We start from the raw sequence: 18,622 nt of genomic DNA on the forward strand, positions 1-18,622 counted from the left end.
AGAAAAATTAAAGATTCTTGGACCCTGGAGTGTGTATTTACTAACATAGGTCAACCCTTCAATGGTGTTGAATATAACTATTTGTAGGATCAGTTTCATTTAATCTTTCTTTATTTAGCCTGAAAATACAGTTCTCTGACTTCTAAAGGATGAATTTAGAGGCTCTGAAGGAGATTGTCATTTAAGAAAGCCCTTTAAATCAATTATAGCTTGATCAAGGCTTTGCAGCCCCTGATCCTTTTAAAAATTATCATAGCATGACTATTAGCTATATATGGGTAATTCACTTTCCCTGTGAGGTTCCCAGCGTCCCCAGCCCCAGCAGAAGAAAGGATGTGTCATTTTATCTCTAGATATGTACTGTGGGCCACGGTGTTTGGCATAGGGGTAAATAAGCTGATAATGACCTCTCTACTCACAGCTTTGTGTGAGAATAGATCATGCATCAACATTACCATAAAACCATTACAGTAAACTGCAGAGTTAATGACACAAAGCCTTATATTGTGAGTATGTGGCTGTAGAGATAAGGGAAATCTAGCTGTTCCTCTAGCTCACCAAAAACGGCTAAGAGGTTTAGAGCAGTGTTTGTAAATATTCATTTCATCTCCCTAGCCTTCTTTTTAAAGCTCTGCTAACAGCACCCATTCTGTGTTAAGTCCCAGAGTTAAGACAGTGGGGTGCTATTCTTCACATTCTTCCCTTTAAGTCAAGTAGGTATTCCCCAGCTTAGCTCCTTGGGGACAGCACCAGTTGCAAGGGAAGGGTTGTGGTAAGGCTGAGGAAGAAGCTTCTCCAAGCAGCAAGGAAGAACCTCCTCATCATTCAGGGAGTGGATCCCTGGCACTGCTGTACCTCTGATCATAGGAATGATGTAGGGCTGTTCTCTTCCAGATCTCGACACAGGGTTGGGTTAGCAAGAGGGTTCCAGCAGGTTGAAGAAAGTGATTGTTCCTCTCTATTTCACTACTGTGAGGGATGTCACAGTTGCTGTCTGGAGCAGAGTATCCCATTTGAGTTTCCCTGGTTGAAGGAGGGCCCTGGCAGCAATGAGCCCAGTGGAAGGCGGTTGGAGTGCATGGTGTACCAGGGCAGATGAGTGGGGGTGTTTGTTCAGCCTTAATAAGAAATGGTGAAGGGGAGATGTCATTGCTGTCTTCAAAAATGTGGAGGATTGTTACAGAGAAGGCTTTTAGTGGAGGCACAGCAAATGGGGGAGAGGCAATGGAGACACATTGCAGCAAAGGAAATTCTGATTATATATAAAGAAAAGAATTCTTCAAAGCAAGGATAAGCAAACATGAACAGGAGTTCAGAGAGGAGATCTTGACAGCCTGACTGGATGGGGCCTGGGGCTTATGATTTATCTTTGGCAGGGGATTGGTGCTGCTCCTTTGTTCCTGGGTGAGTCTGGTTCCTCCAGATTCAACACTGGAGGAAGTGCTCTTGCTCTGCAGTGAACGTTATCCATGGAAGCTCAGAAGCCAAAGTACTGGATGCTGGCTGTCCCCTCTATTCTCCAGGAGAACTTCAGAGGTTCAGTAGGTATTTTACATTGTGACCACTGTGGGTGAGTTTGTGAAGGAGATGTGAAACAAGAGGTGCCACTGTGCTGTCATTTTGGTGTGCTTTTCATTCTGTGTGTGAGCCCACTGTCTGCCCAGGCATCCCATAATGAGTCTCATACCTCTGTAGGTACTAACCACCCCCAGTCTGTGAAGTGCTCTGGGGAGCCTCTCCCATTAACGTGTCAGGGTGGGTGTCACCCCCATGGGGCTGATGCTGCCCTGGGACAGCCCTGAGAGGTGTGGGGGTCAGAGTATAATTTAGGTTGTCCCAGCTGCTGTTTTGTACCACTTATCCTAACACCATGATTTAGGATTAGCCACTAAATGGTCGTTTTTCTTCTAATTTATTTTAATTAGAGGCAAAAAGTTGTCCTGGTAGTTGAAACTAAATTCAGAGGTGTAGCCAGCAGATCTGATTGATTATTCATTAGTGGTCCATGGTTTCAGAACAGAGGCATGTTTCCTTCTGCTTTCTTCTCCCTAATGTCTGGTTAGACTGGAGGCTGCTCTGTATCAGTTCAGCTCCAGCTGGAGATCTCTGCCTTCATGTTTATCTCAGCTGCACCATGCATTTCATTACAATGCTGTTATCTGTATAAAATGGAGGGATTAAAAATGATGAATGAAAGGATAAAAGACCCTGGAGGAAAGAACTCTATTAAATTCACATTAGGAACCCTAGTCAAATACCTGTGAGAAAAGACAAGAACTCTCTCGTTTTCAAGCTGTATGACAGTTTCTTGTTTTCCTTTGTTTTAAAATAAAAATTATGCCGGTCCTAGTAAGAAAGCAGGTGCCCAGCCACTCCCTAAAATGTTCATAGTACCCAGAAGAAATACCAATCTGTGTATGTGGGCCAGAAAGAGAAACTTGGTCTGCATGGCCTGTGAACTCCCTGCAATTTTGCAGCTGTTATATTTAGTATGTGGCATTCTGATACCCGTGCTAACCAAAGCATGGAGCTGGGCTGAATATTCTGAAATCACCTGTAGAATCATCTTGCCTCAGCTTTCCTACACTCTTGCTTTAAAACTAGAGTTGAAAACTGGGCACTGTTCGTGTCCTGGCTTGATTCTTCCTGTATGATATTAATGTCTCACTTTCTTACAATTTTTAATAGACATAAACCACTAATGAAATAGAAATAATCAGAAATCAGTAGTAATGCCACCAACTTTGATATTCATGTCAGTAACTTTTATACTGCACTTAGAAATCCTTCTTTAAAATGTGTTAGCAAAATGAGAAGTAATATTTTAAAGCTGTATGGGGGTTGTTTGTTTACTTGACTAGTAGGTAGATATTGACTCTAGAACATGAGGATTACAACTGAGTTGGGTCCCACTTGTTTTCAGTGAGTCTTATCCCTCAAAATGTTTTTCTGGTTAATATCCTGGAGTCTTCAAGATGTAAGAAAGTCAGTTCCTGATGGAAGGAGTTACGCTGTTTACTGTTAATTTACCAGCATCCACCATAGTGGATTCCATATTAGTGGAAGGTGGCCTTGCCCACAGCATGGGGGTTGGAACACCTTGGGCTGTTTTGCAACAAGCTGGCTGTGGCTATTCCTGATACCTTTTTCTTTACTAAACTGCTCTCCTTGGCTAGGGGACAGATCTACCCTGGTTTTCTGTCCTCCGAGTGCTTCTGGAGAGCTCCAAGACCCAGAGGTTCTCACAGCAACCTTGGGACTGCTTGATTTGTTACAACAGATTGGGTCATTGGTAATCTATGGAATGTCAATATTTTTCATTGCTTTAGCTGAATATTTGGGCCAAAGAGATCTTCTGGATTAATTTCAAAATTACATTGAGCTGAAATATTCCTTGCATTTAGTTAAGCACTTCTAGAAATGCTCTGTCCCTGGGAAGCTGAAGTAACAATACTATAAGGAGGTTATGTTGCAATTGATTTGGATGTGTTATAGTTTCATTTAAATTTTTATTCCTGTTTTCTGTCCCATGAGTACACCACAAGAAGTCTGAAGCTGTCTTTCACTGAGGGATAGATGAACAGGAGCTTTTGTGTTTCTCACCACTTCCTCAGACAGTTTGATGGTGGAAGTCTTCCATAACCTGAACTGAGTTTTCAGATGCAGTGAATGTGGTAGGATTATGCTCTCAATTAGGACTTCTGTATGTGGTTACACTTCCTAAAAGGTGATTCACACAGCATCAGTCAAAACAATTCCAAAATAATACTTGCAACATGATGTGGTCTTCTATAGAAATAATGTGGAGCTTCTCTGTTGATAAGCAATCCATATTTTATACCTTTTTTTTAGCCTAGAAATTAGTTTGGTTAGGTTATAAGTTTTTCTGTTCCTTTTCATATCACGAGCCTACCATAACTCTGTGGGCTAACTCACAATGCAGATTTTGGACCATCTGTCATCTCTGGAGTATAATATCAGTGCTTCTAAAAAAGCCTTTTCCCACATAAACATCCCCCTCTGCAGAGTCAGGAAAAGCAGCCCTTCCCATCTAAAACATACCATTTAGTTTTCAAATTGCCATTTATTTGGCTTGGGAAAAAACAAAGCTCTCAAAGCCGGAGCTCTATGGTCAGTACTGGATAGGGAAAACATCAGAGCACACAGACCCTGAGCCCTGCCTTTCTGGAGCAGTGAAGCTGGGTGAAGATCTGACCAGGTCACAGAACAGCAATGTTTTCTTCTCTAAAAGGCACGGATTTTATTTCCCTCATTATCACACTTTCATTAATTACTTTTTCTTCCCCAAAAGAGTGGTGAAGCCGTGGGCTGTGCCAGGGCTGGGAGTTAAGCTCAGTGCCGTGGGCTGTTTCTCCTGTGATGCTGCTGAGCTGGAGCAGGGAGAGGAGAGGAGCAGCAGCAGAGAAAATGCCCCTGGCTTGGCCCACGAAACACTATCTCTGACAGGCAGCTGCTCAGAGCCTCTTGGGGTGTGCCAGGCTCAGTGTTCTTGTTGGCTGCAGTTTCTCAAAAGCCCCACACCAGCCCCACACTCTCTCCACACAGACCCCCTTTCAAACATTGTCTGCCTGAGAACAAATTCCTCTCTCTCATCAGCGCTCCGGGCCTGGCAGTTCCGCTGAAGGCAGCGTGAAGTAGAACAGACCAGCTTAGTAAACCTCTACCTGCAAGGAATTTGCTTCCTAAAATAGCTGCAAAGCTGTGGGGTATTTTTATAGCAGCTACACAGGCATTCTCCATTCTGAAGGACTGGGAAGAGAACTTTAAAGTGTTGGCTTGAGTGTAAATTGATGGAATTCTGCCTGAGTTTGAAGAGAGTCTGGAACAGTAACCCTGGGAAGGGTTAAGTGCCTGTCTAATCTTGAATGGACTTTAAATATGATACTCCAGGGTACCCATGTAAACATAATCCTGTGAAGACCTTTCACTGCTGGTAGTTTTTCTAGGAATGTCAGGCTTCAGTAGGCATCACGTGCATTATTATAACAATCCAAATATTTTACAAGGTCTCTCCATCAGTAATAGAGTTATTTTAGCATTTCTATCTTCTTCCTGGAGCAGGAAGTGTGGAAAAGGGAGCAGTGGGGACAAGTTTATCTTGTTTAGACCAGTCTGAATGTAGGATTTCAATGTGGAAAAAGTGTAATAGCTCACAGAATCACTGAGGTTGTAAGAGACCTTCAAGATCATCCAGTCCAACTGCCAACCCTGCACAACCACAGTCACCCCTAAACCATCTCCCCAAGTGCCATATCCAGACACCTCTAGAACAGTTCCAGAGATGATGACTCACCACCTCCTTGGGCAACTTATTCCAATGCCTAAGCACTCTTCAAATGCATTTTTTAAGCTATCTAATCTAAACCTCCACTGGTGCCACTTAAAGCCATTTTCTCTCATCCTTTCACTTTAGACACAGCAGAAGAGACCAACCCCACCTCACTACAACCTCCTGTCGGTTCTAAAGAGCAGTGAGGTCTCTTTGGGTCTCCTCTTTCTCCATACTAAACAACCCGAGTTCCCTGAGCTGCTCCTCATAGGACATGTCTTCTAAGCCCTTCACCAGCTTTGTTGCACTTCTCTGGACATGCTCCAGCACCTCAACCTCCTTTTAGAAGTGATGGGCTCAAAACCAAACACAGCACTTGAGATGTGTCATCACCAATGCCCAGCACAGGGGGACAATCACTTCCCTGGAATTGCTGGCCGCACTATTGCTGATACAGGCCAGAATTCCATTTGCCTTCTTGGCCACATGGTCACACTGTGCCTCATTCCCAGCTGCTTGTCAAACAGCACCCCCAGGTCTCCTTCTGCTGAGCAGCCTCTCAAGTCACCCTGCCCCAGCTGCATGGGGTTGTTGTGACCCAAGTGTAGTTGTGTGATGGCTCCAGGTTGGCCAAGGCCAGTTTCTCCACCTATCCCTGCTGCTGTTTCTTCACCTGTTTGTGCCTGGCCATCTGCCAGCTCCTGTGTGAGGAGTGCCCTGGCTGAGGAAAACAAAAAAGGGTCATGTCAGCTGGAGAAGAGTATGTTCTGCTTTGGGAAGATGAAGACTGCTTAAATTAGAAGCATCAAGGACAGTCCTTGACTTGCTGTTTCTGCTGGAAGGCCAGTTAGTCCCTGTGCCCTGCAGTTACACCGGGAGGAGTGTTTAGGTTTTATTAATGAGATGAAGTTTCACTTTGTTTCTGTAGTAACCTGGCTGAGAAGTCAGAGGTGGATCTGGATGGAAAGCAGGGTCTCTTTGTATTAGACACAGAGCTCTCCTGGCTCTGCCTTTTGCTTCCTTGGTGTGGGTGTGTATGTGCTTTGGAAGTGCAGATGTGAGGATGTGGTCTTAGCAGGTCGGAAGAGCTAAGCAGGTCACCAAGGCGGTGCAGAGGAATGTTTCCCAAAGCAGAGGGACATACTGGGTGGCTGAGCAAGTGGAGCTGTACCTGCAAAGGCAATGCACGCCTGGCTGAGTGACATGGGCACACCTGCACGTTTGTCCTTGGGCACTGAACCAACCCCATAACGATGTTTGATTCAAGTTGCAAGGAGAGCTTGAAGTGAGCCTAATCTGTCTCAGGGGTATCAGAACCCAGCACTTTCCTTGAGAGATATTTTTGTCACGAGTATTCTCAGAGTGTATCAGGATGTCAGTCTGGCATGGTCAGGTATCCACATCTCTTGGGGCCCAAGGTGGGGATGGTGTCAGCTGTCACCCTGAGGGTGAACAGGCAGGTTCCTGACTTCCCTGGAGCCACCATTCTGCTGCACAGTGACCGCAAAGAATTTGCAGGAGCCACCTCCTGGAGAATATAGCCCAGAACCTCCTCTGCAGCTGGTGCTTCCTCCATCCCAGCCCCTTCTTGAATATCAGGCATTTGGCCTGTCCAGGGACATAAATTAACCCTTTCCCTGACCTTGTACACTGCTTCTTTTTATGTCCCCGACTGCTGGATTTCAACTGGGAACCTTCAGTGCAAAGGCAGTGCTGTTTATTTTTAATCTGTGGCACTGTGTGAACATTAATTAGGACTGATAATAAGGAACGCACCTTCTTGGTGGTATCATTGAGGAATGCTGACATAGTGGCAGCTCAGCTTCTGCTCTCTGTGTAAGAAGCATGCACTAGCCACTGAGCATGTTGAGAAAATAGGAAATATCTCAATGGTTCCTAAATGTGTCCATCCCTGTGTGCAGAAGTTGCCATCTTGGCTGCTATGCTGATGAAATGGGAACATTAGTTATTTATGGGCAAAATAAGGGCTGTTCTATTTGTGTTGTGGCTGTACAATGTTCTAAGTGTTTGGGCAGCCCAAACACTGCTGGTGGCATGGTAACTAGAGGAGCAAAACTTGGATGGCTTGGGATGTAGACAGCCTGTGCTGGTATATTTGTAACAGCAGGTTACCATGCAGAAAATACCCCTGTGGTTAAAAATGCCCAAGGGAGTGGATGTGCAGACATTTCTGGAGGTAACCTGAGTCCAGGCAAGAACTCCTGAGAATCACTAAGAGCCTTTCCATTTATTTCAGTGGCTACTGTATGGAGCGTGAGAGTTAATTTTGTGGGTAAATGACTTTTCCATGAAGAAAGCAGCATCACCAAATCAGAACTCAAGATGTCCTGTGGGACCCTCCCAGGTCATGGTAGCAGCTCTGAGGCTGTTCCCCAGACTGTAGCCTAGATTCTGTCAGGGATACTGTCACACCTGGGATAGTCTGTGCTCTTCGATGGTCAGATCGCTGCTCCAGCGGATCCAGGAAGGATCAGAAGGATATAATAGCCAAGTCTGACTGTGGCTGTCCTGGTAAGTGGAGACAGAAGGAGCTTTGGTGATGATGCAGCTGCTCCCCTGGAATATGACAGGGTTTGCTAAAGAGGAGCCAACAGTTCAATTGCTTCACTATTCCCCTGACAATAAGGAAACCCCCCAATATGGGAAGCTTCATCCTTTCCTGTGTCATTTAATGGTAAACTTGAATAATGAAACCCAAACCCCAAATCCTACATAATGTAATTATATTAATAAATACAGTTCATCCATTCCACATAATATCTCCTGGTGATACAAGTGGTTTGCCTTTGTTCTCTGTATTGAGTTGAGCATCCCCTTATGCTGCATCAGGAGGAGTAAATAATCTCAGTTACTTGTCTTTGTTGCAAAACAAACAATCACAACCTTTACAGTCCCTCCTATGCATCCTCCCCAGTGCACTTCCACTTTCCCTGTCTTTCTCTTTCCCCTCCTGCCTTTGTGTCTCCCTTTTGACAAGGAATGACCGGAAGCACATGTAATGATCCAGACTGGGGATTGCTGCTGCTGAGGTGCCTAATAGGATTATAGGATTTTCAGCATTAATCCTTATCCTATTCTTTAGGCAGACTAACCTTTTACTTAGATTTTTGCCTCCTGTTGCACAATTATTCGACTCTCCAGTGATTTCTTTACAGCTGCTCTTTTGTCCTTTTTCAAGGTGATTGTAATTGGTGTCGACCTCTAGTACAGAGCAGTGTAAGATATGTCAGGCTGTTGTGGTTATTTGTTTAGTGCTGCAAGTGAGCTTTTCCTAACTCATGGATGGATGTCACCACTCCCTTGCCTCTCCCTATACCCTGAGGGTGTGTGCTTGTTTTAGCCCAGATTACAGAACATTTCTGTAGTTTTAAATGTAGCAACTACTCTACATCAAGCTCTGGGAGGTTTGATGATTAGGATATCTGCTTCTGCACAGAAGGTAAAAGGGCCAAGGCTTTTGTGGGTACACGGCTCATTCAAAGAAGCTTTGAAAGATGGAAATGGGTGGGGAGTGAGTTGACTCTGGTTTCCTAAGGAAATGAGACTTAAGTTGCCTGTTTTTCCACTGCTGCAAAACTTTTGGATCTGCAAAGTGATTGTGGCCAAAATAGATGGGTCAGAGAGGTCTCAAGTATAAATTTCCTACATTATTCCTAAGAATTAGCTGCTGGATAGGAGATTGTTTTATAGCACTGTCTGCCAGGAGGTAAAAGCTGCAGTGCTGACTCCATAGGTAGGTCATTAATTTGGCTGGCTAGCACCAGAAAGACAGACAGTGCCTGTAACAGGCACTGTAACAGGAAGGAGTCACAGCACATCTGAGTCCCAGGTCAGCTGGCAGCTGTGGGAGGGAACTGAGGGGTAGTCCTGTGATTTTGGGGATGTGGGAAGAAAGCTGAAGGTCCTGTGATCTGGTTCAGAGCACATCAGAAATGTTGCAGAAGAAGAGTATAGAGGACTGGGGAATGATATGGTTGGAATTGGTGAACTGGTGTGGCTGGGGCTGCTATCTCTCAAACTGGGGGCTGTCAGGATGACTGCCAGGAAGCATCTTGTTTTGGGGGCAATGGAATGATGTGCAATGGGGGAGCAAGGAGCACAGGAGCTCCCAGGTGTGGGAGAATACATGCAGAGAACAGCAGAGGAAGAGGGTGGTGGCACTGCAGTCATTAAAGGAGAGAAGGGACTGAAGTAGGATGTGATAAAAGAGAAAAACAACACTGGTTAAGAACAACATTTTTCAGGAGTGGAAAGCAAAGATAAGTTACTTCAGCTTGTTAGGCTGGAAGAGGGGGTGACAGAAACAGGGGAGAGAGGTTTAAACACTGGTGCATCCAGATGCAGTAGACACCACACAAAGGAGGTGGAAAGGAGACTTGGACAAGGAAAGACTTTATGGCTTTTAAGGGACAAAGAAGGGACAAAGGTTCAGCCTCAGGTTTGTGTATAGCGTGCAGAGTGGGTGATTTGGCAGTAGTCTGAACATGGAGATGAAGGAAAGCAGGAATCAACAATAATTATGCAGGAAGCTTGGGTGAAGGGGAAGTGAAAATTATTTTCTTCAGCAGAGTAGAGGAACTGAGGGAAGAGATGGAGGATTGATGTGTGTGTTTGAATTAACTCAATTGTACTCAACCCTGATCCAAAGCCAAGTGAAGACAGTAACTTCAAGAGACTTTTTGGAATACCTCTATATGCAAATATTTGTCTTAAAACCCTGAACATGCTTTACAGAAATGTCCGAACATCTTTAGTTTTCCATTTGTAGAGTGTCCCCAGAGCTTAAGTGACCCCAAGCCACTTAGTAAGCCGCAGCAATGACAAGACTGGCTTCCAACATTCCTTAAAACAGTTTTCAGTCTGGTAAACCACAGCAGTAGTAAATGTCCATATATGCACATGACACACTGCAAAGCAAATCAGTGAAACTCTCAATCCCCAGTTTAGGGAGATCACATCACCTAGTTAACTGTCCCTCGCTCTGCACATGCAAAATTATTGCAATTTCCTTCCCTCACAGGATTTTTTTCCCCGCAAATTTATTGTCTGCAACTAATTATTTTCTGGTATTCCTATAAACCACTTACTTCTTCAGGATCCAATGACTTTCTATTACCAGCACAAACTGAGGAAATGAATATCAATCATTCAGTGATTATTTGCAGGAAATAAAAGTGTGAGATAGCAGCCAGCCTAGACCAAGAAGGAAGAACAGCATTGCAGTGCTTTTTATAAGGAGAGCCAAAAATATTTTCCATATGCTCAGCTGTTATTTTCTGAATGCTATATAGCTTTCTTCCTTTTGCAAACTCTACCTTCTTTGGATTAGGTCCTGCTACTACTGAACTCGGAATATTTGTTACTGGCCTCAGTGAGAACAGGATCAGGCCATTGTCTGTGTGTTTGTCCTTGCCTTAACCCATGTTGCTGTTTGGTGGGATACTGCAAGGGACAAAAACGCTTTTGTTTTCTCAAAATCTGAGTGTTTGTATATGATTCTTGCAGATAGCACAAGTCCCTGAGAGTGAAATCGGTTTGGAGCTGACTGTTTCCAGAAAAGCTTTTTGAAACCAGTGTGAAGCCTCTGTAAAATGTTGAATCTCCTCAGCGGCTGCTTTTCTGAAGTCTGCATTGTGCTTCAGGTTCTGCTAAGCCATGCTAGAGTAAGCATGATGAATAGCAGGCAAATTGCCTTTGGTCACTGCTTTGGAAATCAAGATGTGTGCTGGCTCACCCCATTCTTTCATAAATACCTTCCTGAGCTCCGGGAAGTACGATGGTGCACCATATCCCAGAGTGTTAATTTTTAATGTCTTGGGCACATAATGGACTTGACTGTAATTACGAGTCCCATAGCACACAGTCACTGCTGGTAGGGTGGAAATAAATGACTGCAGGTCTGTGTGGCTCCACAATTAGGGATTGAAACATTGATCATTTTCACTCCCTGGAGCAGAGGAAACAGTTGTATGACTTTAAAGCAAAAACAAAAGATGGGTAGTTGCAAGCCAATAAGCATTACCCTGCAATTTATTAAATTTAGACTTTGCAGCATCATCCTCCTGCATTGAATAAAACTGACTGAAACCTGGGCAGGGCAAAGTGGTTTTGACAAACCTATGCTTACCTATGCAGAATAATCCAAGTGAACAAGCGTGTAGGCAGTGATGCAGAGAGAACCTAGGATAAAAAATTATCCACGTATTTTTTTTTTCTCAGTAGTGCTATTTTTAACTTACAGATCCTTGTTTCTTTCTTACACGAAATCTTGAAGCTGACAGCATCCCTTTCAGACTTGAAAATGAAAGGAAGCTGTCTGAAAGAACAGAGCTGGGATTTTTAGGTCTGTATGTTGTTATATCCTGTTGGGCAGCTTCTTCCTCCTTTCATCAGCCCAAACTGACTTTACTGAACAGTAGAGGGTTCTTCCCTATGCCTGGTTTAATGTGGATAAGGCACCCAAACCCTTCCACCGGTAGAACTTGGATCCTGCTTTATCATCTGCTAGCTTTTCTGAGTACTGAATAGAGCTGGAAGGGATTTTAGACAAATAAATCTGTCTCTGAAAGCAATACTCCCATATTCCTGGGGTTGCAGTAGGTTGTTGCAAGATCAGATTTTAAATTTCCTTTTGAAAGTGTGATGGTGGCCTTTTTTTGTTTGGTTTGGTTATTTTGTTTTGTGTGTAACTCATAAGGTACAGCTTTGGAAACAATTGCAAAAGGAAAATCAGCCTGAATCTCTGCTCTTCATTCATGTCACTGGCAATAGCTGCTCTGAGTTTAGTGATGCAAAATCTCTTCTGTACTATACTTAGTTCACTCAAGCTTAAATCAAATCCTAACACTTTTTACCAGTGCAAAACCCACATTTAAAACACGGGGTGGGAATCTTACCCTGTGACAGGAAATCAATTTAATCTGTTTATTGTTTGTTTTTTCCAGGCTTATATTTGGCACACTTTACCCCGCATATTATTCTTACAAAGCCGTGAAATCAAAGGACATCAAAGAATATGTGAGTAATGAGGTTTGTGGCTGTGCTGGGGGGTTGTTTTCTTCTAAGATTGCTCCTCACCACATTGGAAAGGTGTTGCCTGTATTCTGGGAAAGCTCATAAAGCAGTGAAAGGGCAGACTGGCCTGAGGGGCTGGACTGGTTGATTGCAGGGCACAAATGAGACTTGGGTTTGTGCTTCTGGATCCAGTGCAGAGCTGATGTGCTCCTCCTGACAAATGTGTGCTGTTCCTCTGGTGGTGAGATATACAGTCACTTAAAAGGCATTTGGCATCCAGAGCTTTGTGTGCTCTTCTTTGTTTCTGAAGAGCAGCATAAATCAAAGCCTTTTCAAAAAGCCTTGAAGCTTTAACTGCTCATTCAAAACAAGGATAAGAGGAGGCAACTCGAAGCACATATGACTGAATCCTCAGACAGAAACATCCTTCCTTGCAGAGTGACCTATTTACAGGCAGGTCTGGCTGCTAGGTGTGCTCTCTTTTTTCTTTTTTGCTGAAAAATCTTCCCCGGGCCCTAGTTTCTAAGGGCATGTGGGGCCATCAGGGAAAGTGAAATGAGGGAGAATGAAAAGCACTTGGATGCTGTTGGAGTCCTGTAGGATTTGTAGTGCCCTTCACAACCTGAGCTCTTTTAATTTCACTGAACCCAGCTCAGCCTCCAGATCCTGACTCTTCAATCCTCTCAAGACCCCAGGGATAACAAGCCCATTCTCTCATCTGGATAACAGCATAGATGTCTATGCCATTAAATCTTTAGTGCAAACTCAGTCTGGGACTCACTGTGATTGCCAAGAGTTTTGTTTATAATTTTCCTCCTTCAGAAAATGGTTTTGGGTATTTTGAGAATTGTAAGTGTTATAGAGCATGGCAGATGCTTAAGGCAAAATGTCTCTGCAGCCCTTGCACAGCTGTGCTTCTCAGGACCTCTTTGCTTGAAAATGCTGAAGATGTGCACAAGCATTTCCAAGCAGTGTCTGCCACTGATCTGGAATGTTTCCATAGTCCCTTTCTGGAAGGTATTTTGTTGAAGGGCCCAATTCCTGTTGGAAATTTAACTGTGAAAGAGGAACTCAGACCAGACACTTGTGGTTGTGACACAAATGTGAGAACAGCTGATCTAAGACCTGGTCTGCCCTTACAATTGATTTTATAGCAGTTCTGGCAATGTATCCATTAAGTCCTGATTTAAAAAAAAAAAAAAAAAAGAATTTACACTGACACAGGAGGAATCTTCACTTATTAATCTAAATCTAAACTTGTATCACTCTAAATTAATTTTATTCTGCTTGATAATAGTAATTTTGATGAATGTTTTCGGCTGATCCAAGCCCATCCACCCCAGGTCTTGGTTTGTGTTTAAAAGTTTTGCTGGCAGTAAAGTCTGAGAGAGCCATGTTGGCACTGAGGCTCTGAGGAGTCACAGTTACATAAAAAGTCTGGCAGAGGCTGCACTGGGAAGATGATGCTCTCAGGCGTTCGGCAGTGCCATTATTGCTGTAACACTATATATAGGTATAAATATGCACATAAATATAAATCCTAGGAGAGCAGTTATGTAGCAGAGTGACAGGTGCTCAGGGAATAATTCCAGTACCTACAGGGAGATGGAGACTGAGTACTGTGCTACTGTACTGGGGAGAAGATAGGGATATCTTTTCCAAGCTGGTGAGATCCAGATTTATTGATGCCTCCATCTTCCATTCCCGAGAGCAGTGCCTGGTGTAGGTATCCCTCTTGTACTGTCTTCCCTCCAACCTTTCCTTAGTCTACTGGAATTGTACCAGCCTTAGCTAACATGGTCCAATTCTCTGATTCATGGATTTTCATGGGTTTTACTTTTTTAAGCTTTCTGACATTCCAGCAAAGCTGCTAAGCATCTCAATTTTCAAATCCACCTAATTGAACAATAAGTGTCAGCTGAATTAACAACCTTTGTCTTACCATCTTTTTCCATCCTAAGAAGAGCCAATACTATGTACTTCAGAGTACTTGAGCTGTGCTTTTAGGTGCCATTTAGTGCTCAGTGACAAAAATTTCCAAATTTCTGAATTACTTGAGGTACTACAGTTTATCTGACCAAGTCACCATCCCTAGAGACTGTCTTGCTGTCACCCCAAAGGAAACCATCATCCATGACAGTGGAGTTTCCTCAGTTGAACAGAGACAGCATAGCACATGCTCTCACTACCAGTGTGAGTTAAATCACTCCCCTCTAAGCCCCAGGCAAGGGATTTAAACTATTGCCCTTGCCCTTGTCAGTGCACTGGGTGTGGGTGGGAGCAGGCACAGCCACTCCAGGGCTGCCCACTGAGTTGGTGAGTTGATTGTGCTCTTGAACCCTGGATTACAGGATGGGCAGTTACCTCTTTACCTTTTCCTGGCTGTAGGTATTATGTAAATAATTATATTTTGTCTTAACTGGAGTTTGGCCAACAAGCTTATTTTAACATTTGCTATTAACACAAGCCAGGTGAGATTTTTAACGCCCTGTGATAGGGCTGTCATACTCTACTGGCTAGTGGAGTTTCTGTAAGGACAGAGTCAGACTGCTCTTCTTTTCCTGAGACCAGTCCTAAAGGCCACAGTCACTTTCCCAAGGGCTGTGTAAATCTGACACATTATGTGCTGAAGTGGGGCAAACTGGCACCTTCAAGTCCACAGCAATTGCTAAATACACAGTGGGGAGGGTGTGGGGGTATGAATTTCTTTTCCTGTGAGAGTTATTCTGTGCACTTGTCCCTGTAAGAGATAGTTTGAGACTGTTTTTGTTTACCAGGTCAAATGGATGATGTACTGGATCATATTCGCACTCTTCACGACAGCAGAGACTTTCACGGATATCTTTCTTTGCTGGTAAGCACCAGAGGGGAGAGGCTCTTTGGCATGAGATGAAAAGAAAATGGAAATATTTACAAGGGGAAAAAAGGCACACAAAGGTGCACTGACTCCTTCCTGTACAGGGGTTCAGCAGCTTCAAGTGCATAGAGGGTTTTTTGTCTGCAGGAGTCATGCTTCCTTTCTCAGTGCTGTCACAGGAAAAACAAGAAAGAAGTGGAAAGGCTCAGTGGTATCTCGTTAGTGGGAAATCATTACTGGACTCTCAGGCCGTGCCTGTCAGTGAAGCACAACTGACTGCCCAGCTGGATGCTTTCAGAGATCATCACATAAATAACAGTTGATTTAGCTACAGGCAGAGTTTTAGACTTGCCTGGCCGTATCCTACAGTAAATACACAGACTGTGGATCAGGGACAAACAGCCCTGCAGCACAAGACTTTGTAGGTTGCTGTGTGGGTGGTTGTTCCTTGGATGCTTTGCCTGACATATTCCTGGTTAGGCTGGGTTTCTGGTTTGATGGAGGACAGTGACAGTCTAGACTGTTGTGGCTCTCTGGTGCCAGTGTAAGGATTCCTGGTGACCTTTGCCAGAATCAGAGCACATAAATGCCCATTTATCAGATTCAGTTCTTTTTGGATGCTCAGGTTTGAAAGTGTTTGTTGCTCGGTTGCCCTTTATTGTAAGGTCTTTCTAACAGAAACCAGTAAGATCAGTAGACTTTAGGATGAAAATTTAACTGGAGTGCATGGCCCTTACAGCCTATTCCTGCATAGCACTGCATGCCTCGGGTTAGTCCTCCAAGATAAAGGAAATCGGGAGAACTTGGCAACATGTTAGATCTATTGAAAAGGAGATAAAATACATTATTGTTTATCTAATTTGCATGCAGATCTACCTGTCCTGTGTTCATCTGGAGCTTTGGTTTTTTTGGAGGATGAATTATGTGGGTCTGTCAGGGGAAATGGCAGAGGGCTTTTCCAGCCTGTGAAATCAAGTGTGTTGTAGAGATTCTCAGTGAGGTGGGAGATCAACCTGGTACATCCATGCTCAAAGCAGACCATTGCAGAGGCCCATTGGGTCAGAGCTGGCTGCTGGCTGGCTCTGCTGGTTCTGTGACAGTGCTGTGTGGCACAGCAGGAGCCTCTCTGGGTCCAGCTGGGCTGGTCCACAGCCACCACAGGTCTCTGCACTACTCTTGCTTGCAAAGGGTAAGAATTGTTCATCACATTTGAGGCAGCAGCATGCCTGCCCCTATGAAGATGCTGCTGGGTGATCAGTCTTGATCTCTGGGCTTCATCCTCCAGAAAAGAGTCTGGACAATTTAATCTCAGGGTGTCCCTGGCTGCTTGCTACAGTGAAAGCATGTGCTGTTGCTAATGTCCTCCATATTTTGCAGTCCTACCTGAAAGTCAGTGTTGATCTGCACCTTTATGTTGCTTGGACAAAAAAGGTTCTTGTATTTCAGTTTCAGTCATGTAAGCATTATCTTAAAAGCTGAGAGGCAGAGAGATGGAAACTGCATAAATCTATCATTGAAATATTGGTTTGCTGGTTTGGTCTTTGCTTTCTCACAATGACTGGGGATACTGTGAAGGCAGCACCTGGGATCTTTGCATATAGAAAGTTCCTCTTATCACACATCAGAGTCTCTTCCAGACCATTAAATAATGGTCCTGAAAACCAAGTAAAGATTCACCCACATGCCTCATTGAGATGTGTTCAAAACTGAGTCAATATGCTTTAATGTTTAGATCTTTTGGTAAACAAAAGCTGCCTTGAGCTAGGCTGGCAAATCCCTACCTGTGCTGAGCACCTCTAATTAAGGGCAGTGGTTAAATTTGGAGCAGACAGTAACTTTCTTTTTCTTCTAGGTTTCCATTCTACTATGAACTCAAAATAGCTTTTGTAGCTTGGCTGCTGTCTCCATACACAAAAGGCTCCAGCCTTCTGTACAGGAAATTTGTCCATCCAACACTGTCTTCAAAAGAAAAGGTAATCACAGGTGCCTGGATCCTCTCTGGATGGAACAGAACTACGGTGTGTTAACTGCATTCCCTGTATCATTCAGGGAATTCTTTGTCATTGAAGGATTGGGAGTTACTGATTCTCTTCCTCTGTCATTTGATCCCCTCCTTTTGGTTGGTGTTTTTGTTCTTTGTGGTTGTTGAGTTTTTAAATATTGGCATCTGTTCAGTGCACTCACACCTATTAACTCATTATTGTGCAGTTGAGAAGCTGGGGAGGGAGGGGGATAAAAATACCTCCTGAGCTGCTTTGCATGTACTGGGTGATTATAGCTGGAGTGCTCTGTTGTGGCTGGATATAACAAACAAGAGAAACTTGGTCTGGCAGCCAGGACTCCTCAGCTTTGTTCCCAGCTCTGCCTAAAACATTGTACAGCAATGAGACAAACAGCCCAGGCAGTCTAAAACAGGCTTACTAAGCACATGCCTGGCTGTGAAGTGTGGTGAAAAAAGGCATGTAACATGTTGAGGTCCTAGGTTAAAAAATGTCCTAGGTTAAAAAACAAGTTAATTATGCTCATTTTGGGAGGGGGACATTGCAGCTTGGATCATTTGCCTGCCTGGGAGATTCCTGTAGCTGTGAATGGCAGGATCCATTTGGCTTATGTGAATAAACAGGCCAAGAACAGCTATTGTCACAAACCAACATGGAAACTGCTGAGTGAGTAATGGTTTTCTGCACTGGCAACTTGGAAATGAAAGCTCTCCATTTAGCCACAGGCAGTGAAGGAGCAGTTGGATCTCAGTCCTGTCCAAGTGGGAATCAGTCCCCTGCCTCTGCTTCCCTCTGCTTGTGCTTCTCCCAAGCAGAGCTCATGCATTTTGAGTTGCCACCTCTTATCTGCAGGGAATAGGGAGAGCTGTCAGCACTCCTCACAGCCTCCAATTCCTGCTAACCCAGCAGATCCACCAGATGAGTACTAGAAGTAATTTCTATCATTAACATCCAGATCCCAGTGTCCTGAAGGAAGGAAGAATAAGGGCAGGAACCTCCCTAACTGTTTCACTGTATACTGAGCAGCATCAGAGTCCAGAAGCTCTGGGCCTACCAATTCCATGGGCTTCTGAAACTGGGCACCACTGTGATGTGCAGAGATATCCCAGATATTTCTGAAGCCACCTGTCCTGGACACAGGGCAGTGCAGCTTCAGCTGCCCAGTGTCATAATATGGTTATTTTTAACTATGAGGCAATCCCATTTGTCTTTAGAGTGCATGGTTTGTAAATGGCTGTCAGTCCATGTTGCTCAGGCAGATTTCTCTTGCTTCCAGGATCCCAGCTTTGGGTCCAAATCTTCCATTTGTAGAATAAAGAGTTCCCAAACCCTGCAATGGAGGCTCTTGCCTCCCATCAAATTTCTCCTTTTTGCAAATATTGGCTGTGAACTTCTTTCCAGCCACAGTAGAGGAAATGGAGGACATCTATCTCCATAAAG

At 44.1% G+C, this 18,622-nt stretch overlaps 1 protein-coding gene across 1 annotated transcript in view; it reads left to right on the plus strand.

Moving 5' to 3' along the window:
- The window catches only part of REEP1 (receptor accessory protein 1), a 68,960-nt gene that overhangs the window by 14,761 nt on the left and 35,577 nt on the right, over positions 1 to 18,622 (plus strand). Inside the window, exons 2-4 of the mRNA XM_062494098.1 lie at positions 12,256 to 12,328; positions 15,103 to 15,179; positions 17,035 to 17,155. Coding sequence (XP_062350082.1) covers positions 12,256 to 12,328; positions 15,103 to 15,179; positions 17,035 to 17,155 — 271 coding nt within the window. The remainder of the gene's footprint in view (positions 1 to 12,255; positions 12,329 to 15,102; positions 15,180 to 17,034; positions 17,156 to 18,622) is intronic.

Source organism: Cinclus cinclus, chromosome 5 (assembly GCF_963662255.1).
Source record: "Cinclus cinclus chromosome 5, bCinCin1.1, whole genome shotgun sequence".
Classification (NCBI taxonomy): domain Eukaryota; kingdom Metazoa; phylum Chordata; class Aves; order Passeriformes; family Cinclidae; genus Cinclus; species Cinclus cinclus.